Source organism: Kwoniella bestiolae, chromosome 4 (genome assembly GCF_000512585.2).
Source record: "Kwoniella bestiolae CBS 10118 chromosome 4, complete sequence".
NCBI lineage: Eukaryota > Fungi > Basidiomycota > Tremellomycetes > Tremellales > Cryptococcaceae > Kwoniella > Kwoniella bestiolae.
Window position 1 is genome coordinate 57,436 of NC_089244.1, and position 20,869 is coordinate 78,304.

The 20,869-nt window shown below is 48.3% G+C and overlaps 9 protein-coding genes across 9 annotated transcripts; 4 read left to right on the forward strand and 5 right to left on the reverse strand.

Annotated features, from left to right (window-relative positions):
- Positions 1-113: 113 nt before the first annotated feature.
- Positions 114-1,295, reverse strand: I302_105589 (uncharacterized protein; the record flags this gene model as incomplete). The annotated part of the gene is made up of 7 exons (XM_065870116.1): positions 114-264; positions 342-505; positions 559-576; positions 632-698; positions 756-1,022; positions 1,077-1,189; positions 1,239-1,295. 7 exons carry the CDS (start codon positions 1,293-1,295, stop codon positions 114-116), a joined length of 837 nt encoding a protein of 278 aa, XP_065726188.1.
- Positions 1,296-2,401: 1,106 nt separating this feature from the next.
- On the forward strand, positions 2,402-5,284 carry I302_105590 (uncharacterized protein; the record flags this gene model as incomplete). Its single annotated transcript, XM_019191339.1, has 5 exons — positions 2,402-2,557; positions 2,610-2,699; positions 2,750-3,026; positions 3,089-5,055; positions 5,114-5,284. The coding sequence occupies 5 exons, from the start codon at positions 2,402-2,404 to the stop codon at positions 5,282-5,284; spliced, it is 2,661 nt and encodes an 886-aa protein (XP_019045969.1).
- Positions 5,285-6,763: 1,479 nt separating this feature from the next.
- I302_105591 (uncharacterized protein) lies at positions 6,764-7,908 on the forward strand (the record flags this gene model as incomplete). Its single annotated transcript, XM_019191340.1, has 5 exons — positions 6,764-7,036; positions 7,098-7,232; positions 7,286-7,468; positions 7,532-7,776; positions 7,833-7,908. 5 exons carry the CDS (start codon positions 6,764-6,766, stop codon positions 7,906-7,908), a joined length of 912 nt encoding a protein of 303 aa, XP_019045970.1.
- A 501-nt stretch (positions 7,909-8,409) lies between these two features.
- On the reverse strand, positions 8,410-9,801 carry I302_105592 (uncharacterized protein; the record flags this gene model as incomplete). Its single annotated transcript, XM_019191341.1, has 7 exons — positions 8,410-8,669; positions 8,737-8,769; positions 8,847-8,859; positions 8,926-9,003; positions 9,065-9,304; positions 9,358-9,614; positions 9,666-9,801. The coding sequence occupies 7 exons, from the start codon at positions 9,799-9,801 to the stop codon at positions 8,410-8,412; spliced, it is 1,017 nt and encodes a 338-aa protein (XP_019045971.1).
- A 412-nt stretch (positions 9,802-10,213) lies between these two features.
- I302_105593 (uncharacterized protein) lies at positions 10,214-10,930 on the forward strand (the record flags this gene model as incomplete). Its single annotated transcript, XM_019191342.1, has 1 exon — positions 10,214-10,930. One exon carries the CDS (start codon positions 10,214-10,216, stop codon positions 10,928-10,930), a length of 717 nt encoding a protein of 238 aa, XP_019045972.1.
- Positions 10,931-10,953: 23 nt separating this feature from the next.
- Positions 10,954-13,764, reverse strand: I302_105594 (uncharacterized protein; the record flags this gene model as incomplete). The annotated part of the gene is made up of 8 exons (XM_019191343.1): positions 10,954-11,360; positions 11,413-11,529; positions 11,631-11,942; positions 12,019-12,148; positions 12,463-12,830; positions 12,883-12,934; positions 12,989-13,077; positions 13,119-13,764. The coding sequence occupies 8 exons, from the start codon at positions 13,762-13,764 to the stop codon at positions 10,954-10,956; spliced, it is 2,121 nt and encodes a 706-aa protein (XP_019045973.1).
- Positions 13,765-13,986: 222 nt separating this feature from the next.
- Positions 13,987-15,207, reverse strand: I302_105595 (uncharacterized protein; the record flags this gene model as incomplete). Its single annotated transcript, XM_019191344.1, has 3 exons — positions 13,987-14,736; positions 14,795-14,919; positions 14,973-15,207. 3 exons carry the CDS (start codon positions 15,205-15,207, stop codon positions 13,987-13,989), a joined length of 1,110 nt encoding a protein of 369 aa, XP_019045974.1.
- A 395-nt stretch (positions 15,208-15,602) lies between these two features.
- On the forward strand, positions 15,603-17,556 carry I302_105596 (dihydropyrimidinase; the record flags this gene model as incomplete). The annotated part of the gene is made up of 7 exons (XM_019191345.1): positions 15,603-15,662; positions 15,711-15,824; positions 15,889-16,185; positions 16,264-16,655; positions 16,769-17,085; positions 17,158-17,425; positions 17,502-17,556. The coding sequence occupies 7 exons, from the start codon at positions 15,603-15,605 to the stop codon at positions 17,554-17,556; spliced, it is 1,503 nt and encodes a 500-aa protein (XP_019045975.1).
- A 434-nt stretch (positions 17,557-17,990) lies between these two features.
- On the reverse strand, positions 17,991-20,131 carry I302_105597 (uncharacterized protein; the record flags this gene model as incomplete). Its single annotated transcript, XM_019191346.1, has 10 exons — positions 17,991-18,202; positions 18,291-18,638; positions 18,713-18,797; positions 18,859-19,025; positions 19,088-19,158; positions 19,217-19,416; positions 19,473-19,542; positions 19,598-19,765; positions 19,832-19,857; positions 19,916-20,131. The coding sequence occupies 10 exons, from the start codon at positions 20,129-20,131 to the stop codon at positions 17,991-17,993; spliced, it is 1,563 nt and encodes a 520-aa protein (XP_019045976.1).
- Positions 20,132-20,869: the final 738 nt, after the last annotated feature.

Consider the following 20,869-nt stretch of genomic DNA (forward strand, 5'->3'; position numbering starts at 1 on the left):
AGTCATGGTACCTATAGTTCTACGCATATTTGCAACTGTCAGGTATTCAGGTATAGCATGTGTATGTTTGAAGTGTACCAAGAGTGCATAGCTGATGTCAAAATCAACAACTGTTAAGGAAGCTCGGTATGGTTCAGACACACGTGCTCGTCCTTATCTAAGCCATTGAGACTTTCCATTTGAGCGTCACTGAGCTCGAAATCGAAAACATCCCTATTCGCAATGATTCTCTCTTTCGTGTCAGATTTGGGTAGAGGGATGAAGCTGATGTAGGTTAAGGGTATGATAAATCAGTATGACAATTGCAACAGAGCAGATTTGCAGGATATGGATACCCTTACCCTCTTTGCAAGCTCCACCTGATCAAGACTTGCGCCCAGCTCTTGCCAGTCTCCTCTGCAATCTTGAGTAACGTGGGATCGGAGGCTTTTTTGCCTTGCACAAGAGGAGAGTATGCCTCTAAGGCGATGTTGTGAGATTGACAGTAGGAAACGATGGAAGGTTGCTATCGGCATAAGTCAGTAATGACAGGACGTCTATACCGAGAAGGTGACTGACCTGGCACCAAGGGTGCAGCTATTATCGAGCTGATCAGCGGATGAACTAGTTTCAATGGTAGCAAAGTACTCACTTCAATCTGGTTTACTGTTGGGGGGATATTGGCGTACTCCTCCATCTGTTCAAGATGCTTGACCCCGCTGTTGGCAAAGTTAAAATCAGAGATGGTTGCAGAAATGAGGAGACAGCGTACTCACTAGTTTGATACCCCTATGTTCTTCGCTTTCCCTGCTTTGACTAGATCCTCCAAGGCCTTCCACTGCCCCTTCCTCTTCTCCGGCCCTGCGCTGGGAGAATGAATCAGAAACAAATCCACGTAACCTCCATCTCTAGGATCGATCTTCTTTACGCTCTCGTTTAGGAGTTCTTTAATACGATCTGCGTGCCCTAATTTGGTTGTGATGAAGACTTGATCTCGAGGGTATTTAGAGGATTGGATGGTAGATCCTACTTGTTCTTCGTTGCTGTGTTTAGATAGCATATCAGCAGTATTCAAATATACACCTGATGTGACTCACAAGTACCATTGTGCCGAATCTATGTGCCTGTAGCCAGCATCCAATGCACTTTGAACAGTTTTGGAGGTCACTTCAGGTGGTGACTGGTATACCCCGAAGCCTAGTTGAGGAATCTGGGCTGGTGTAAGTGCTACTCTCCGCTGTTCGGACTGCATTACTCACCTTCTCACCCGAGTTGAGCGTGATGGTAGAGTCGGGTTGTAATTTATTGGTAGTCATTTTTCGCTGATTGCTGTAGCCTGCCGTGCTCAGTCAAAAGCAGTAGTAAGGAGGTGCTAGGGAATTACATGATTGTGATTCTGGTGCAGTAGACGCCTGCTAACTCGGCAAGGAATGCGACTCTCGATTTAGGTTGTAGTGATTTTATCTGAGCATAGATCCGATCATACGAGTGACGTAGTATAGATCGGAACAAGACGATGAGATCGCGCGGAGGACCTCTTAGCGATTTACGTAAATTCTGTTTCGAACCATAACCATAGACAGCTTCACACTCGCGTAAGTCACATCGACCTACCACTCCAGTCCATATTGAATGCGTTGTGTAGCTTATTGGAATGTAGCCGTTCGATCACGAACTTATTCATGAAATCTCAAAACTCCGCTGGATTGGGCCCATCGATGTGATTCGGCGTCTAAGAGCCCAGAATGCGAGGCCAAGACAGGCTCTCTGCCCGCCATGTCGGCAATCACGGACCGAAGCTCAACAACAATCTTTCTATTTCATCTATAGCTCCTCCTCTCAGCATATATATCCTCGACGGCATGTCCGTGTACTTCACCCTCCCATACCTCTCCGCCGTTTCGGAACATCAAGAATAAAGGCACAACATGACCGATTCCTGTTAGTCTCATTCTATCCCATGGTCAGTCACCCCTAGATACACGCACGTTCTTCGAAACAGTCCGAAGGCGTTTTGACCACGCCGAAGAACGTGATCTACTCACTCAAATAAATCACGAATCATATTCCGTCTTCTACATCACGGACCACACATGCATCAGCGCCACCAGTACTGATGCATACTAACCATCCGATATTCCAGGGATGACCATGATTGTGGTAGCCTATAAATGGAATATCCTGGCTTGGATCCCATACAGCAGGCTCCTTGCATCAGGTTTCCCTTGAACGATAGGGTCTGACCCGGCGAAAGATGGTAAACAACGGAGATGCGGACAAATGCGAATGACAAACAGACAACAAGACACAACCGTGACCTACTAGGACATGAAAGGGACAAGGTATATAAGTCATGACAGATCTAACGAAATACAACTACATCTCCTCAACTAACTTCTTTTCCCCCAAGTAATCTTTAAGCATGCGGTCCTCTATCCTCGTTTCAGCTCTCCCTCTTTTAGGAGCTGTCGTATCTTCTCCCATTCACCACCCTGTCACCTCTAGAAGCAAGATCGTAGCTAGACACCTCATCGAAGGTAGGCAAATCGCCCATGGTTCCGGTCTAGACTCTGGTCGCGTGAATTTGTCGAGACTTGGGTAGTTTTGAGTGTAAGCTGACAAGTAATCAGGCCCTTGCTAGCTCCACCATCTTCCTGGAAGACTCTGAAGGCCTCGCTCTCGTGACCTCACAAAACTTCACAACAGTCATTGTTGAAACGGTGAGTCAGTCAACAAGCGAAAGGCTAAACGCTTACCAGCACTATCATAGCCTTCCGGCTCCAGTAACTCCACTCTCATCGCTGCTTGGGGTTCTCAACCTATCTACTCCCTCGGTCAAAGCGCTGGCTACATCCTCGGTGTTCCTGAATACATTTACGCTCCTTTCGCCTTTCCCAATGTTGACGCATCCAAATTGCCTCTTCAAGTCTGTACCTTTGTGTATGCCGAACCGGCCAATTTCTGGACCAACTTCACCGTATGCAGCAGGGATTCATTCGTTGTCGATGACTTTGCCTCGCGACTGAATCTGGGTGACGCTGTAACAGGTGAGTCGAGGTTTGTTCAGGTTGAGGGCTTTTTCAATGTTAACATTACCTCTATCCCGCAGAATTTTGTGTCCGAGTTGGTCAAGCTCCTTCCAAGTCAGCCGCACCCGGTGGTTCCCAGCCATCCACCAGCCCTGCCCCCGGTAACGGGAACGGAAATGGCAATGGTAACGGCAATGGAGGAACCAGTCCTTCTTCACCCGTTGAGTCCAGCGCCGCGCCTTCCACCACCCCTGCACCCGGTCCCGGTCAAGGTATGGGCGGTGGCAACGATGGTAGCAGCACGGTTGTCGTTCCTCCTGTGCAATCATCGGCTGGATCCGTTAGTCCTAGATCATCTCTTCCTGCCCCTAGTGCACCAGTCTCATCTTCCGCACCCATTGTTCAACCTTCCACTGGTCTACAACCATCGGTATCAGTCTCGTCCGCTCAACAATCTGTCTCTGCGGGCGGATCATCGACGGGAGCTTCGCCAAGCGCCTCAGTCTCGACTATTATCAGCAGTCCTCCCGCTTCCTCTGCTGTCAACTCCTCCCGCGCCTCCAATGTCGTAGCATCTGTCACTCCATCTGCCTCATCAACTTCAATCGCACCTTCGGCGTCGGACGTCAGTCCTGGCGCAGGCTCATCGACTATCGTCCCGAGCGCTTCGACATCTTCATCAGTCGCTGTATCCTCTTCTGTCTCGGCTTCTGCTTCGTCTTCCATGGCAATTCCTGCTTCATCTTCCGCCTCAGCCTCGTCTTCCGCTTCGGTCTCAGCCTCTACCTCAGCCTCCATAAGTGCGTCTGCGTCAGTCTCGTCTGATGTCCCTTCCGCCTCTGCTAGCGCCACTCCCACCGGTCCAAACCCAGCATACCAGACCACCGTGTCTTTCGCAGGAAAGAAATACATAAACAAGGGTCTCGTCGGATTCGGTGCTATCAACGGCGATGCGATTGACTCGTACGGCGAGACTATCGGTTCCTTGGGTTCAGCAATCCACCTTCGATCTTTCCAAAAGGAGACTGATGGCTCATTCTCCGGTGTCATGGTCACTCAACCTGATAGAGGACACAACACCGATACCACCACCGATTACATCTCTCGACAACAGATCATCTCCTTCAAGCTCAATCCTTATTACGGAAACACCTCTCTGGAATATCAAGCCGCCAAATCCACCTTCCCTCTCAAGTACGAGAGCACCATCAGATTGGTTGAAGCTGATGGCACCCCAACTACCGGTCTTGACCCTACGACTCACAGAAATGGATCAATCGCTCAACCCATCGCCAGTCAATCATACAACCATATCTCGAGTGATCCCGAAGGTCTCGTTATTCTAGCGGATGGTACCTCCTGGGTTGCTGACGAGTATGGACCATACATCTGGAAATACTCTGCCGAAGGTATTTTACTTGACACCATCGTTCCTCCCAAAGCTGTTCTACCTTACAAGAACGGTTCGCTTTACTTCTCCGCCGAAAGTGAGGAAGGACCAGACACAGGAAGAGTTCCCAATCAAGGATTCGAAGGTCTCACGGCCAGCCCCGATGGGAAGACCCTTTACGCCTTTATGCAATCTGCTTTGACCCAGGACCTCGACTCGAAAGGTGAAGGCAGATACGCCCGAATGTTCATCTACGATATCTCTGGTACACCTACCTTGAAACACTCTTACGTGATCGAACTTCCAGTCACCAATGGTAAAGGTAAAACCCTGGCTCAATCCGATGTCCTCTACCTCTCCGAGGACGCTTTAATGCTCCTTTCTCGAGATGGGAAAGGTAATGGAAACGATGACAGCGAATCTAAGCACAAGGACTTTATGCTTTTCAACTTCAACGGTGCAACGGATCTCATCAACACCGAATATACCGATGGTGTCAAGCCTGTCGCTTCTAAGGGTGTTCTCGACAGTAGCATCACAGCTGCCGAGCCTGTCGAATTTATCGATATGATCGATGAAGTGCAATTGGCTAGGTTTGGTCTACATAATGCGGGAGACTTTGACGTTAGCTTGATCAACGGAAAATGGGAGTCAGCGGTACGTGTAATGCTTTTTATATTGCCGAACTTCCCACTGACATTTTCCGATCACACAGGCTATCGCATCTGTGGAAGATCCCGATTTCCCCAACGATTACTTCCTCTTCTCCTTCTCGGACAACGATTTCATCACCACCAACGGATCCGAAGCTGGTGAGAAATACGTTGATGGGTATGGAAGTACCTTGGATAACCAGGCCTTGGTCTGGAGAATCAGCCTTCCATAGACCGATCACATCGTCATTAACTAATCCTCTCCCACTCTTCTATCCTTTCCCGCTTTGACCCTTATTACATTCGTCACACGGACAATATAGCATCTTTAAACAAGAAAACAACGTTCATTTGGGTTGATGCAAGGACATTTATAGATAGTAGAAAGCATAGAAAGTAAATTATGCCCCATGGACAATGAAGGCATACATGCATGCACCAAGTTTGATTGTACACTTTTGATCGGTGATCAGTGCGCACTCCTGCAAAAATACTCCGATCAATCAATGAATGACAAAAAGAACACACAGACCTCCTTTGTATACACGTATACACACATACACACTCACACACGGACCATCAATCATCAATTGACCCTGAGCTAACCCATCAATTCCCTTTCATTCACCTCCTTTGACATTCCAGAAGAATGCAATATCATCGTTTGCATGCTGATTCTCATCCTTACTCGATCATCTTTGGTTTAAAAAGCAAAGGAGAAAAAACTACAGCACCCGGGATTCCCAAGTGGTCCCCCACCTTGGTACTAACCGAGCGATACCCAGGATGGCTTCGCAGAGTTAGATACATGCCTAATAGTATATATACAGTAGGAAACGATAAAGAACTATGAAAAGGGGTCTGTGCGTTGCACATCCGACTGTGGACTATACTATACAAAATTACTGCCCTAACTACCAGTTGAGCCCAGGAAAGACTTTCCTCTAGCCTTAGCCAGCGCTACCGACACCCCAATCAGCATCCATGAGTAGGACACGCCCGGCATCTTCCATTTCCTCCACTCCCTTAGCTTTGCCTTTGTCTCGTCGTCCTGAAATCCACCTGTTGACAGAATCAGCGGGTAGAACGGAGCCCTTTCGCTTTCTCTCCCTCCTGGCAACCTTGTAACCTTCTTCTTAGCTTGCTGCGCAGAGCGGACGGGATGCGGCATTTTCTGGGTTCTATGGCCGTAGATGAGGGTCTGTGCGTAAATTGCTACTAGCATCCGCGAAACGCTCTCCCAGAGGAAACCTGTTTACATGTTCTGTACCATCTCACATCCGTTGATGAATGATCCCAGTTCTAAGTATTACGTGATCACCCTCCTCACCAACTTCAAAATCCTTATCTGCGCATGGAAAACTCTTGCCCACATCACAGTCGAGAGACAAATAGGGTAAAATTCAGCTCCTCAGGGTGCGTCCCCAGCGGCCAAATCACGGCACTTACAGCTTGGCCGTGGCATCTTGCCTGCTGGAATTTTCACATCCGTTATCTCTTGAATTCTCCCAAGAGAAACGAAACACACTCTGCATGGGGCATCGGAGACTCGCGGCAGCGAAAGAGAATCTTGCGATTCCACACGATGTAGAGTTGATTTTGTCGTTGAGCGATATATAATCAAGAGACTCCGTCCGATACTGACCAATTCACTGCTACATCCAAACCAGTCAAGTCCTTCGCTTAATTAACCCCGTCGTAAATCAGTCAACATGGCACCAATCGCATTGTCCGATGTCCCTTCTCACGTAACTCCTTTCCACCAGACCACATCCGATCTCTCAAAGAACCCTCTTGAGAGGACATGGAGGGGTAACAAGGAGGGTACACTGCGTATTCAAGGTTACCCAGAGTTCATGTATGCTACGGACGATGAAGGTCTTTTGAAGAAGCGACAATGGGTGAAAGAACACCTTGCTGCTGCTTTCAGATTCTGGGGTAAATTGGGCTACGGAGAAGGTATCAGTGGTCACATCACGGTTCGAGTGAGTGCAGTCTGTGTATCACAAGTGGCCAAACCATTCACTAAGTAAACCCTCACATCAGGATCCCATTTTGCGAGACCATTACTGGATGAACCCCTTCGGTGTCCACTTCTCGGCAATGTCTGTTAGCAAGCTCGTTCTCGTGACTCCCGAAGGATACGTTCATCCTACGCTGGGTGCTCAACGACCTATCAACGTGAGTGAATGCTCCCACTAGGCCCGCAAACAGAAGCTGATAGGTGATTGTAGATGGCCGGCTTCCATATCCACTCTGCTATCCACAAAGCTAGACCTGAAGTCGAAGCTGCTGGACATTGCCACTCGTTGCACGGAAAGGCATGGTCGGCTTTCGGTAGACCCGTAGATATCACTACTCAGGACTCTTGTCTCTTCTACGACAATCAAGCGGTGTATCACAACTTCGGAGGAATTGTAAGTCTCATAGTAATACGCTTTGTGATTTGGCTGTTTAGACTCACATTTGTCTGCGTTTAGGTCTTGGCTGCCCAGGAAGGAGAGAACATCGCCAACGCTCTCGGACCCCGAAACAAATGCGCCATCTTGCAGAATCACGGTCTTCTCACCTTGGGAAACACTGTCGACGAGTGTGCCTATCTGTTCTCAGCGTTGGACAAGCAGTGCAAAGTCCAGCTCATGCTGGAGGCTGCCGAAGGTAGTGGAATCAAGAAGACATTGATCGACCCCGAGGATGCCTCCTTCACCGCTGCTACTATCCAATAGTGAGTCAGACCATAGTCTCATCAACAACATCCAGCTGACAATCGCGCGACTACAGCCACGAGAACACGTATTACAACTTCAACCCCGAGTTCGAATTGATTGTTGCCCGAGAGCCAGACGTGCTACTTTAGTAATTGGATATTGTAACTGTTCTATCTCGGTATTTTGTATGCATACATTCTTTTGCACGTATGCCTCACAGATATCAGATGACAGGGACATCTTACAAGTGCTAGTAGATATGAGACCGTGATGGAACTCCGAAGTTCCCCAAGATGTTGACAAGGCGGGCTGCTGCAGTGGCAAACAACGTGAACACTTTCTTGCGAGGTCAAGGCCGACTTGTCCTTCTCCCACCCCTTCTGCCGTCTGACCATCTCATAGTCCCCGCTCATGCCTTCGCACTGTCCTCATCCTGCTTTCCCGGTCTCGTCACTTCGTCTTGTTTGATTCCCTTCTCCTCCTTTTCGCCTACGATACGCCCACCGCTTGCAACCTGGTGAGCTTATATCACTGAAACAGGAGTGTGACATAATCGAATTATGATAGAACGGAATTGAAAGGCAGGGACAAGTTTCGAAGGAGTATTGTTGCAGCCAATATCATGATAATGCATGTACAATAACCAATATCTAAATCTCGGGAGGGGGCTTGACTCCACCTTCTTCTACGAGTCTACCGTACATCTCCGGTCGTCTATGTTTACCGAGGTTGAAGGTCCTCTCCTTCCCTTGCTTACAGTCGTCCAGGTCAATTTCGGCAATGACCAGCTCATCGTCCTCTGTCTTGCTTTCCGCTACTATATGACCTTCTGGATCGACAATCATTGATCCCGGAATGAGGGGATGTCGACCATCGTCGTTACCTGATCGAGCGGCTGTGATGCAGAACACTGTTGCACGAGACATACTCAGTCTTGTGCTTCCAGTCTGAGAAAGAGACGGTGGTAAAACACTTACTCGAGTTGGTATAGGCATGTGCTTGGACAACGACTAGAGAGATGAGAATTAGCTATCGTTTGCCGATATTTATTCGCACATGTTTGATGGCTTATTGCCTGATCACTTACGTTTATGGTGGAACTGTTCGTTGAACCAGAAAAAAGTCAGCTGGTAAGACATGAAACAAGAATGTCACACCAGACTCACCATAGCTTCTTCATAAGCCTTTTCTCTCGAGATATTCTGATCACCACCCCATAACTGGGGAGCATACGCAGTGGTGTTCTGTCCTTCCTTATCAGCACGAAGCTAATTTTAGGCACAATGACCAAAGATACTAGCTCACATAGCCACAGCACAAGACCTCGACACCTTGTAATCCATAGCATCTCCAGCCTTCTGCCCATCTTCGGTCATTGCAGATAAGCTGTCCAACTATGGGACTTGATCCACCGCATATGTCCTTCAGGGAGCTAGCTCGGAAAGCTTGGAATCCGTAGTCCCCAGGAAGGAAGTATCGCTTCTCCAGCTGGTTGGTAGTGTTAGGATCCAGGTCGAAAGGTTCCATGGAGCCTGGCAAGTGAATCTGGTCGCATAACTCAGCACTCGAGTGTAAGCTGTGTTCAAGTCACGACTCACTTTTCGGTATTTATTCAATACATCGCCGGTCTTTCCGCTCACATAAACTGCAGTGTTGTATCTCCCATTCCCTGTATCCTCTCCGTAACCTATCTGCACGTCTAAACCTAGTTGCTGGGCCTTGTCAAAGAATGCTTTGACTTTCTTTGTTCTAGTTATAGGTCCGGTCTCGGCTGTCTCGAGCTCATAGTAGCTTGCTAGTTCCGCATCATCGGTTATATAATATCGGGGGAAGAAGGTGGTAAAGGTGGTTTCGGCTATCGAACGCAGTGGTCAGTCTGCGATGCTCACACATCCTCAAGACTTACGGAAGACAACCAATTTGACTTCTTGTTTAGCAGCATCCTCAAGAAGTTTGATCAATCTGTCCAGAACCTCAGCTCGTGAGGTCGTTCGGTGGACTGCTCCCACTTGAGCTGCAGCGACTTTCAGTGGTCTTCCCATTGTTTCGGTCTGTTTGTCTATTGGCCTTTCGCTATGGTAGATTATTGACTCAGAAACTGAGAACCATTTTGACATTACATTCATGAACTTGTGAACATCATCAATGTCTTGGTCCAGGAACAGCCTTACCATTCTATGGGCAAGATTCTCAATACACTTTAGCCGATGAGATAAAAGCAAGGAGGGCGCCGGGCAAGCTCCATTTCGCCGACGGTTTGGAGCAGAAATGGCCAAAGCATTACCCGATAAGGGTCATGGGAATGACCGGGAAAAGTTGACCGCGGTATCGTTTACGCTGAGCTGAAAACCGAACGCGCCTATGAATGGGTATGAACGCGTCCATGGTCAAAATGACCGAATCAGAGGGTGGGACCGTCTGAGTAGGGCCTCAGTCCACACAACGACGATCAAAATGACTACAGAATCAAGGACACTCTCGATCTTGGTAGTCAATCCAAACTCCTCGTCGTCCATCACCCAAGCTATCGAGCGTTCTCTCCGCCCTCACATACCTCCTAATACCTCTGCCGATTTCTTCAACCCTTCATCAGGTCCCCCTGGAATCTCCGATGAAGCTACAGCCAAATCCAGTTGCGAAGCGTGTATGGCTGAGCTCCCGGCTTTCGTCGAGAAATACGATGGTGTCTTGGTAGCTTGTTTTTCCGAACACCCCCTGATTCCTACATTACGATCCTACGCTTCAGAAAAGGGCATTCTTCTATCTGTCCTAGGCATATACCATGCTGGAGTAGCTACTGCTCTATTACGAGCGACTGGAAAATTCGGAATCATTGCGACCGGATCTGGTATCAAGACGAATCTTGTCTTGGCCACGGCTAAGTTCCTTGGCTCGAACGATTCAAACAGATTCGCAGGACCCATAACTACAGGCCTAAATGTGGTAGAACTGCAGGAAGGGGATCAAGTGAAGGTGGAGCGAAACATGAAGGTTACAACGAAGGATTTGGTCAAGAAAGGAGCAGAAGTGATAATATTGGGTTGTGGGGGAATGTGCGGGATGGAACCTTGGATCATAGACGCTGCTAAAGAAGAAGGAAAGGAAGTGCAAGTGGTAGATGGAGCTAGAATGGGATTGCAGATGATAGTTGCTCTGATACGTGGACGATAATGCATTTGACTTCTGGGGTTTGCTTAGGTAGCAGTCGAAGACAGACCAAGGAGTTGATCGAAATCTATTTCTGCTCCTGTCCAGTCCCATAACAGTTGAGGCTCTACAGCCACATCCCCTGATGTTACAGGTGCTACCGGGAGAGGCAGCGATGACTCGAGATTAAGATCTCCAGGTGTTGACGAGCTGCTTCCTCTGAGAGCTTCACTTAACTCCACGTGCTCTTCCAGCTTGCGAAGACGATCTCCCATCGTTGCTGCGCGTCTCAAAGCGGGTCCAGCAATATCCCAGATATTCGTTGTCTGATATTGATGTAAGGATCGCACCAACCGTGCGATGAGGTCCAAAGCTGTAACATTCGGTTCCGTCTGAGCGCCCAAGACGAATCGAACGAGCGAGGCGAGGACGGAGGAAAGAATGTGGGAGCAATCTAGTCAAATTTGTTAGTCCCCATTCTTGCTTTCAAGGGCGAAGATGCTCACAAGACAAGAAATACCCATCCAGATCATTCTCAGTTAGTGAGGTGATAAATGTTATGAATTCTGTGAACGGTTCAAGTGTATCGGAAGGCGTGCTAAACATCGCACCGAGCCCATGTTCTAATTCGATATGGATCCTTTTGAGCATACACCGGAATCCAAGGAGGCAGAGCAATAAGGAGTCTGGCTGTTAGCGTTGATCCACAAGGATAAGAACTTACTAACGCCAGGTGGACGAGTAACCTGAGGGCCCAAAGACGTTCGCCAATCTCTCAGCAGACTATCTGCGGAATGTAGAATGTCTTCCACTTCCTCCTTTCGATCCGCTTGACTGCGATCAGCCACAGCTCCGAGAGTACATACTTCCGACTGTAGCCTTGAGACTAGTCTGGCCAGGCGACAGGATGCTATGAATGATTTGGCCGAGTCTGAAGAAGCGGATGAGAAAGCGCAGGATGCTTCCAACAGAGATGCTAGTTGCGGCAGGGGTGCTGTGCTGTTGTTGGCTTGTATGTGAGACGGGCGGGAGTTCACTGTGAGATGGTTAGCACGTTGCAGGTCCTACGAAATGTATGTCTTTGAGAGTGTATGAGAAAAATCTAGACTCACAAAAGCTCATCCACGCATCATGTATCCGTAACATCCACCAGAGTCTGATCCTGAGTTCCTGCTCCCAAGTGGGTATCGACCAGCTGGAAGGATCTAGATGCAAACCCAGTAATTGCGCAAGAGCGATTGTCTGTGGTGCAATCAGCTCACAGTCCATAGTCACTGGGACTAACAACGGGTACTCAACAGAGGGTATCGGGCGCGGGACCAGTGAACTGAAGCTCAGGGGAGAAACAAGGAAGAAAAAGACGGTGGAGACGGAAGCGACGAGGGAGCGAGGCAATGAGGCGAGGGGAGGGCAAGGATGGGGTGAGGGGGGAGACGAGGAGAGACGAGACGAAAGAGGGAGAGAGGGAGAAAGGAGAGATCAGGTTGATAAGGGGAGCAAAGAGGAACAGGGCGAGACGGAAGATGTGGATAGAAGGGCAGAGGAAGCTGACTCACATGCGCGAGCAACAAGTACGATCCTTGATTAGTTGCACCCGGTCTAACCCCAATCATCATTATGTTCGTAATCACTGTTACCAGATTCGATTCTCCTGTCCCCTCTGAAGCGCTCTGCAACAAGTTCGCAGCAAGCCCTGCTAGTGATCGTGTATCTTTAGAATGAGCGAACGAGCTCGCCAGGATCGCAGCTAGAAGATTGGGAGGGAAACGACTGATTTTCCCTTTGGGGAGGATCGGCCTTGCTGGATGAACGTGTGTAGTGTATGCGGCTATGAGAGAGGGTTCGGAGAATGGAGTGGGTTGGTGTGAGATGAGAGTTCGCAGATTGGTCAATCCATTCATACCGGTACCACCAGTCCTGAAATCTGCTTTACATCAACCGTTGCCTGCTTGATCTACAGAAGGACAAATGCTCACTTTCGTGTCGGGGCTGCATCACTACAAATATAGGACGTTTGGGATCCGAAGACTGCACAGTCTGGGTCAGAACCCGAAACAAGAATGAGGTTGTAGATCTACTCACAATCTGCTTGACATGAGGCCTATCCGTGGGCTTATCCACCTCTTCATCCTGTATGGGCAGGAGATCGTCGGTCACTGGGTTTGTGAGGACTGGAAGATGTCAGCGTTGCCCTCAAAGTTGTAGGACTCACCATGAGGTTCAAAACCAGAGACTGCCAAATGATCAAATGAGGAGGCTGTGTCTGCAAGCTGGGTCAAGCTAGAATTCCTCCTGCTTGTTTGCATAGATGTTGGATCCAGAGGAGATGTCTCCCTTCTTCGCCTCCAATTGCTCCCCGTTCTGTCCGCTGAATCTGGCGATCTGGTCCGCTTCCCATTATTCGCAGCACTAGGTGTTGATGAGCCAGCTCTTATCCCATCATCTGTGTTGTCACCTAATTCTGGACCATCTATGTCCTCTTCGCCGGAAGGAGGCTGAGCGGATTGTCGAGGTTTTCGTGCGGGAGGAGCAAAGTTGAAGGTGCACTCCCTCTTGGCATCCGCGCATAACGAGCAAGGTGGACCTATCGCTGTTATGAGACAGCGGGTCTTACGACGACGACACGAGTCGCATGGCCTATTCTTCCGAGACCTGGCAGGGCGACCTCCTATTTCATCTGTTGGAGCAGTTGCTGATGGTCGAGGATGGGGAAAGGCATTGATGTAACTTGGACCAGCGATAGGTATCTGACTGGGATTATGATTCAGCAAAGTCTGCAAAGCAAAGTTGGTGGGTGATACATGGGCGTGAGAGGTGATAGATGGGTCAATAGCGGTATTAAGATAGTTATCTGACATTGATGCGATGTTCAAGAAGGTTCAAAGTGAAAGTGGAAAGAGAATGTTCTTGGAAAGGATGTTTATCTTTTTAACCCTGAAATCATCGACGACGTGATTCATCAGTGTTCCCATCAATACGACGATGAGGGGTCTGGTTTCCATATGCAGACTTGACAATTCGTGATACGGTACATGCGAGTAGTGTGAGGATGCATACGGCTATGAAGGTGATGGACAAAATTACAATGATTTGAGAAGCTGGTCTACTGCATCTTCAGCTGTGCCCCAGCAACTCTGCCAACCTGCGCCCCCGTGCCCGTAATTGTGAATGACCTTCACCTTGTCGTTCCCCAGATACAGATCGTCACCTATATCTACTCTGATTCCACCTATTCTAGATGGCCTGAACCCGACGAGGACACCTTCTACAATCTCTTCCAAAGGAGAGGAAGACATTTCTTGTCCTTTTGTATATGGAGGTACAAGATCCGGACAGATCTCTTGTGCTCGTTTGAGTATATCTTCAGTCGTCTCTTCCCGAGGATATGGATACCAGTCACCTTGCTCTCTCGTACCTCCAATGATCACCTCTCCATTGTATCTCGGTATGATGTACGTTCGTTCTCCACCTTCACCCCCATCGAGACTTCCCACTTGTCTCGTCCAACCTGATCTCATCCAAGGGGCTCGCAGCTTAATCACCTGGCCCCTTGTTGGATACACATCGCGATCTTCCACACCACCAAGCGTCAACGCTCCTATACCAGTGCATACAAAAACAGCCAAAGGTGATTGGGAACCGATCAAGGCAGTGCATGAAGGGTGGCTGAGGTGAGACAGGGATGGAAGATGATGTCGGTGAATCTGGACTTTGCCTTCGAGCTTTTTGAGCAGGCGATTCAGATAAACGGAGGGTGTCATTGTGAGGGAAGTGAAAGAGACTGAGTGGTCGACAGGTGCAGAGTAGGTGGATTTGTCAAGGACAGTAAACTGCGAGCAAGGTCAGTACGGAGTCCTTCCACCAACGATGGATTTCAAGGATACTCACATCGGGATGATCCTCGTAGACTTTCAGATGACTATCCGTTCCAACGTAATACTCAGTCTGTTTCAACACCATCAACCCAGTCTTTTCACCCTCTCTCTCCCACTCATTGTACATGACTTGGAACGCTATTGCGTACGGAGTCAGCTCGGCGTAACACTCGAATTATGGCTAGACTCACTTCGGGTATCATACGTTCTCTGTCTGAGATCACTATCATCTGCAAAACTCAGGTGATGGGCGCCAGCGATGGTAGAAGCATAATAAGGATCTAACGGATCATTGGGAAGGTGGTTTGCGAGGATATGTATAGGGTGTTTCGATGCAGCGAACAGGGGTGATTCGACCAATCTCACAGCGGTGGTGAGACCAATCACACCCGCACCGATGATAACAATGGGTTTGTTGTCAGACATGATTTGAAGGGAACGAGCTAGAGCAAGTGGAGCGCTTGATTTTGGTAAGCAGTTTAGTTCCTAATCGCCTGACGTCTCTTTTCGGGTTTAAAAGCATGCTTATGCAATAGGGCTAACAGGAGCTTATCGGTAATGAAATCAGTTGGCCATTCACGGCGAAGGCGGCCCAAGCGTATTTTACCCGAAGAAGTACACAGGATTCGCCGGATCCCGAACGGAAACGAGCAGAGATAGCCCAGATATGCCATGCATGCGTTGCATAGTTGGGCTAGTAGAGATCCATGGAGGACAATGATACCTGGGGTATGTCCGGTATTTTGATATATTTGTCAATTCGTCCATTTCTTTGTAACGATTGGATCTGATCAAAATAGCTAGCCAAAACCTCACCCACTATGACCAACCCATTCCTCTTCGACCTTGTTATCAAGAACGGTATCGTAGTCACAGCTGCTGTGAGTTATCCAAGCCGGAAATGAAATGGTGTGCTGACTTGGTGATAGGACCAAGTCGCCTGTGATATCGGAGTCAAAGATGGTGTAGTTGTATGTCTGGGTAAAGACCTGCCTTATACCTCTGAATGTCAAGTCATAGATGCGGAAGGTGGATTCGTTACTGTAAGTTCCTTTTCCCTCTGCATACACTCTCTATCACACCCAGCATTGCTGATGGACCTCATAGCCCGGAGGAGTAGACTCCCATGTGCATATCGGTCAATCCGCTTCGGGAGCTAAATCAGCAGATAACTGGACTACTGGTACTCGAGGAGCTATCTCTGGAGGAACTACCACCGTTATCGCTTTTGCTGTTCAAGCTAAAGGAAAGCAAGTTATGCCTGCCATCGAGGCGTATTACGAGCTATCCAAGGAGAAGACATATACCGATTATAGTTTTCACGCTATCATCAGTGATCCTACAGAAGATGTAGTGAAGACGGAAATACCTAAGATGATTGATTTTGGAGTTACAAGTGTCAAAGTGAGTACAATCTCCAAATTTCTCTTGGTCTACCCGAGGGAGATATAGACAGACGCTGACATGACATGATACACATAGATCTACATGACATATCCTCTCCTCAAGCTGAACGATCGACAAGTCCTTGACATCCTCTGCGCTGCTCGACGAACAGGTGTGACTACCATGGTTCACGCCGAAAACGCAGACATAATCGACTGGATGACTGAGAACCTCATCGAACGAGGTATGGTGGAACCATGGCACCATGGTACCTCAAGACCACCACTGGTGGAGACGGAAGCTACCAACCGAGCTATCGTCCTGTCTGAAGTGGTCGATGCACCCATGCTCATTGTTCACGTGTCTTCAAGAGAAGCTACCGCGCATATTCGAAAAGCTCAAACTAGAGGTCTACCAATCTACAGCGAAACGTGTCCTCATTACGCTCTGTTGACAGCTGAGAAGATGCAGGCGCCAGGATTCGAAGGGTAGGTACCTCTATCGGATGTGACTTTCCGATGGAATTCGAGCTGCTAGCTGATATTTTCGATTTTTCCTCTTCTTTCTCCCCCGACGTAACTACTCGTTGCCCACACGATAGAGCGAAGTGCGTCTGTGCTCCTCCTCTAAGATCCGATCCAAAAGAGCGAGAAGTTATCTGGGAAGGACTTGCCAATGGTACTTTTACGGTATTCTCATCGGATCACGCACCAACGAATTTTTACGATGCTCAGGGCAAACAGCTCGGACTAAAGGACCCCGTTAAGAATCCCCGAGGTCATTTCAAGCACATCCCCAATGGTCTACCTGGAGTATGCACAAGGACTCCCCTGTTATGGTCTGAAGGTGTTTTGAAAGGCAGAATATCACCTCAGAAGTTTGTTGAATTGAATTCGACAAATGCAGCCAAATTGTATGGTGAGTCAAGTTGAACGTTTGGTCCTGTTTTGGTCTCGGTGAAGCTGATTCCATTTTATGTCTGGTGACTAGGTCTGTATCCCAAGAAAGGGACCATTGCACCTGGCTCTGATGCGGATTTCGTGATCTGGAGGTCTGAGTCTGTCCGTAAACCTGTTATCATCAAGCAGACAGACTTGCATCATGGTGCCGACTACACACCATACGAAGGTATGGAGATACTAGATTGGCCCAAGACGGTGATTTTGAGAGGTAAAGTCGCGTATGATGGAGAGACAAACACGGTGGTGAATAAGGTCGGAGATGGACAATACTTGAAGAGAGGTTTCAGTACTCTTCCGTAAGTGTGCTCTTACCCAAAAATCATTCGATAAGTGAATGATTTTGTCTAATCTTTTATCTACTTGTACTTGCAGTGGACCACGAGGACATTCGGCTGCTTGGATCAATGGTTTCAACCCTCACGAATAGAAAACTCTGCATATATCTTGTAAATTCACGTTCATGTTCAAACAATGCATAACATATGTTCATATGGAGGACCCAGTGATCCGGTAATTCAGGGTAAATTGCCGAAAAATTACTCCTTTGAGTCACATCCGTCGGCAACACCCGTGCGGTTTTGCGCTAAACGGCACTAAAAGACGCTAAACGGAACTATTTTTTCCAGGGATTGCCGCTTCCCTTAAAATCGACATCGACAGGATATCCATCTTCATGCTTCATCATCGTGTACAAAGAGAGTAATCGAAATATAAAATCTATATAACATGCATCCCCAATATAATTCGCAAGTATGACTACGGTAATGCTCCACCTCTGCACGCTATAGCCCCATAAGAGCACCACAGAATCAAGCGAAAGAAGTTGTTGTTTGATCTTGAAGGCGTCTGATCTAGTGACGCTTAAGCGACAGGTCTGTTGTTTCTTTGAGCGACTTCAGTCCCAAGGTCGACATCCTCTTCCAAGACTTCATCTCTCTCCTTTCCAACTTTACGTCTCAAAGCCATGATTCGTCGGGTTTCCTTCTCACTAGTGTAGGTCCTCCACCAATTGACCAAGACCATACCCATCGCGCCAATCGTCAAACATCCACAAACGATAAATGGTACACTGTCTGTGAACCATCAATGGGCTTCAGTACGGTGCATAGAACGGGCATGTATGCCGTAGGGACAACTCCATTGAAAGAGGAATCAACTCACATCGCGGCGAGTATTTACTCTGGAAAATTTGCGCGGACCAAAGACCTGCGACTTGACCGGCTCCAGTGAGCCAAGCCATAGCGAAGGCAGCGTCGGTCGTCCCCTTCAGACTCTGGCAACGCCAGGGAATGAACGTTTGATATGACCAAGAAGCGAATATTTGCATCACGCAGATGATCGCATAAAGAGCGCCGACATTTCGAACGTAGGCCAAGCAAAACATTCCCGCGGTGTAGATGGACAAAGTCGTTAAAAGGATGATCGGTCGGGGAATCATTGTGAGCCGATCGGTAAGCATGTTACCTCCGATACCACCGACCCAGTACAGCGTAGCAGGAGGGATGTTCACTGGAAAGAAGCAGAGGAGAAGTAGGATCCGATGTCAGCGGTGATCATCGCCTTGGTGTCTCCACTAGACTTACGGAGTTGTGCTGAAGCGGTGGAGCTGAATCCGAGGTTCTTGATGATGGTGGGCATCCAGAAGGTCATACCGAGATTACCGGTGTTCTGTGAAAGGTCAAGTAAGCCTCATTCCTGACCCTCTGGACAACGGTGATGGTGAACGTACGTAGATACAGACCATCACGGCGAAAGTGAGATTGGTCACACTCTTGAATGCATCTCTGAGCTCTTTGAAGTCAAAGTTCTTATCGTTTGATCGAGATGACCCAGCAGGAAGTCGACCAACAATCCACTGCTGCTCCTCGGGAGTGAGCCATTTGCAGTCCTCGGGGACTGTTAGGGAATGAATAATCAGTCAGCTTAAGAGCTTCGCATTATTACGGGATGTGACTCACAGTCGGGCATCCAGAAGTAAAGAATGACCAATAAAACTACACCAAGAAGACCATTGATGATATACGTCCACCTGAGAGGGCATGAGGTGAGAACTTGTTCTGATTTAGAGCGACGATTGAAGGACCTACTGCCAGCCACCCAATTTACCATGACCATCGATGTAACTCAGTCCATAAGTCTCGAGAGCGACGAAGATGTTACAGAAGTTGAACATAGCAGAGATAGCAGCGATTCGAGGACCAATCTCGTCGGGTCGATAATAGTATGTCAAGTGAAGATAGGCACCAGGAGCCATACCAGCTTCGAACAGACCCAAGAAGGCTCGAGCCTGGATCGACTTAATTAGCATGTTTGCCATTTTGGGCCGGGGACGAAGACACTTACGGTGAGTAGACCAGCGGCGTTGAAGGCAGCAGCATGACAAATGGCAGCGATGGACCAGAGAGCAACGATTCTAAGCCATCAAGATCAGCGTTCGTCCCATTCGAGATTTGTTTTTTGTAACACACCTCATATAGTGCCATCTTGGAGTGGTCCGTTTGAACAACAAGTTTGAAGGCAATTCACCAAGAGCATAGAACAAGGTGAAGGTGGTAGATGCGTAACCGTATTGATTGCTTGTCATGTGGAGTTGGTTCAAAATATTAGTAGGCGAACCGGTGTTCATAGTTTTTACACTGTTCAACAAGCAAGAAGACAGTCAGTCGAGTGGCTCTGGCGGGGTCATGGTCGCATATACTGACTAGGAGATCGCACCACCGTCCATACCCTACAAAACAAGGCATTAGCATGAAACCCCATTCATCGATGTTTGATCAAAAGCTTACTCTGAGGATATAAGTCAAAAGTAAGAAAGGCATCAGCCTGAGATCGACCTTTCGTAAAATCTTCTGTCCTTCTGAGTAACTGAAGAGAGTTCGTTGTCTTTGCTGCTCTTCGATCGTGGTGAGGCCCTCGGGAACAGCATTGACGATATCGAGGAAGGCTTCATCCTTCGTACTCGCATGTACGCTGGGTGTTTGAGCAGGTTTCGGTTCCGGCATCTTGAGAATCTTAGGTTCGTTAGGTGGGTCTGGAAGAAGCATAAACTCTTGGATACGTCGTAACCTTATATCCTTTATGGCTCTGCATGGTCTGATGCATCTAAGTCACCCTTATCAGGACCAACCAATGAAGACGTGAAAGAATGAAGAAACCCAGAGATAAGGAATTCAGGGTGTTTAGTCTACTCGCCGTCACAAAATTCTGTTTCTGCCGACGGGCCAAACGAAATAAAGTTCAATTCGCCGCATGGGCGTCTCTCGGTGTCGTTCATACCCTCCACCTATGTTCCTCATGTAAGCGAAGCGATGGTTGGAGAGATAGGCCGGGAGACTGAGGGTAGAAGTATGGTCCTTGGTAGCCGGATAGACCGAGAAAGAGTTACGTCACGATGGACAGAAATCTCAACTGAAACGACGTGTATTTCCAAGCTGGTGGTCAATGCACATCTCTTAGGTATGGTCTGACCCTACACATACACCAGGCTACCGCATGGCACCCTGTTGCCGCACACCCACGCAGATGCGGTGGAGAATGACGAAGTCAGTGAGCCAGACAAGATGCCAAGACTCGAAGTTTTCACCCGCGTAAATCGTTCAATGGATATTAACCGACTCAGCTCATGGTTCCACGTGTAGTATCATCGTTGTTCCCTTAATAGACCTGAATGGTCCATATCATAGTCGTATGGGAGGCGCTTGATCACCTTATCAGTAAGTGTGTGTGGTCGCTAGTGAGGA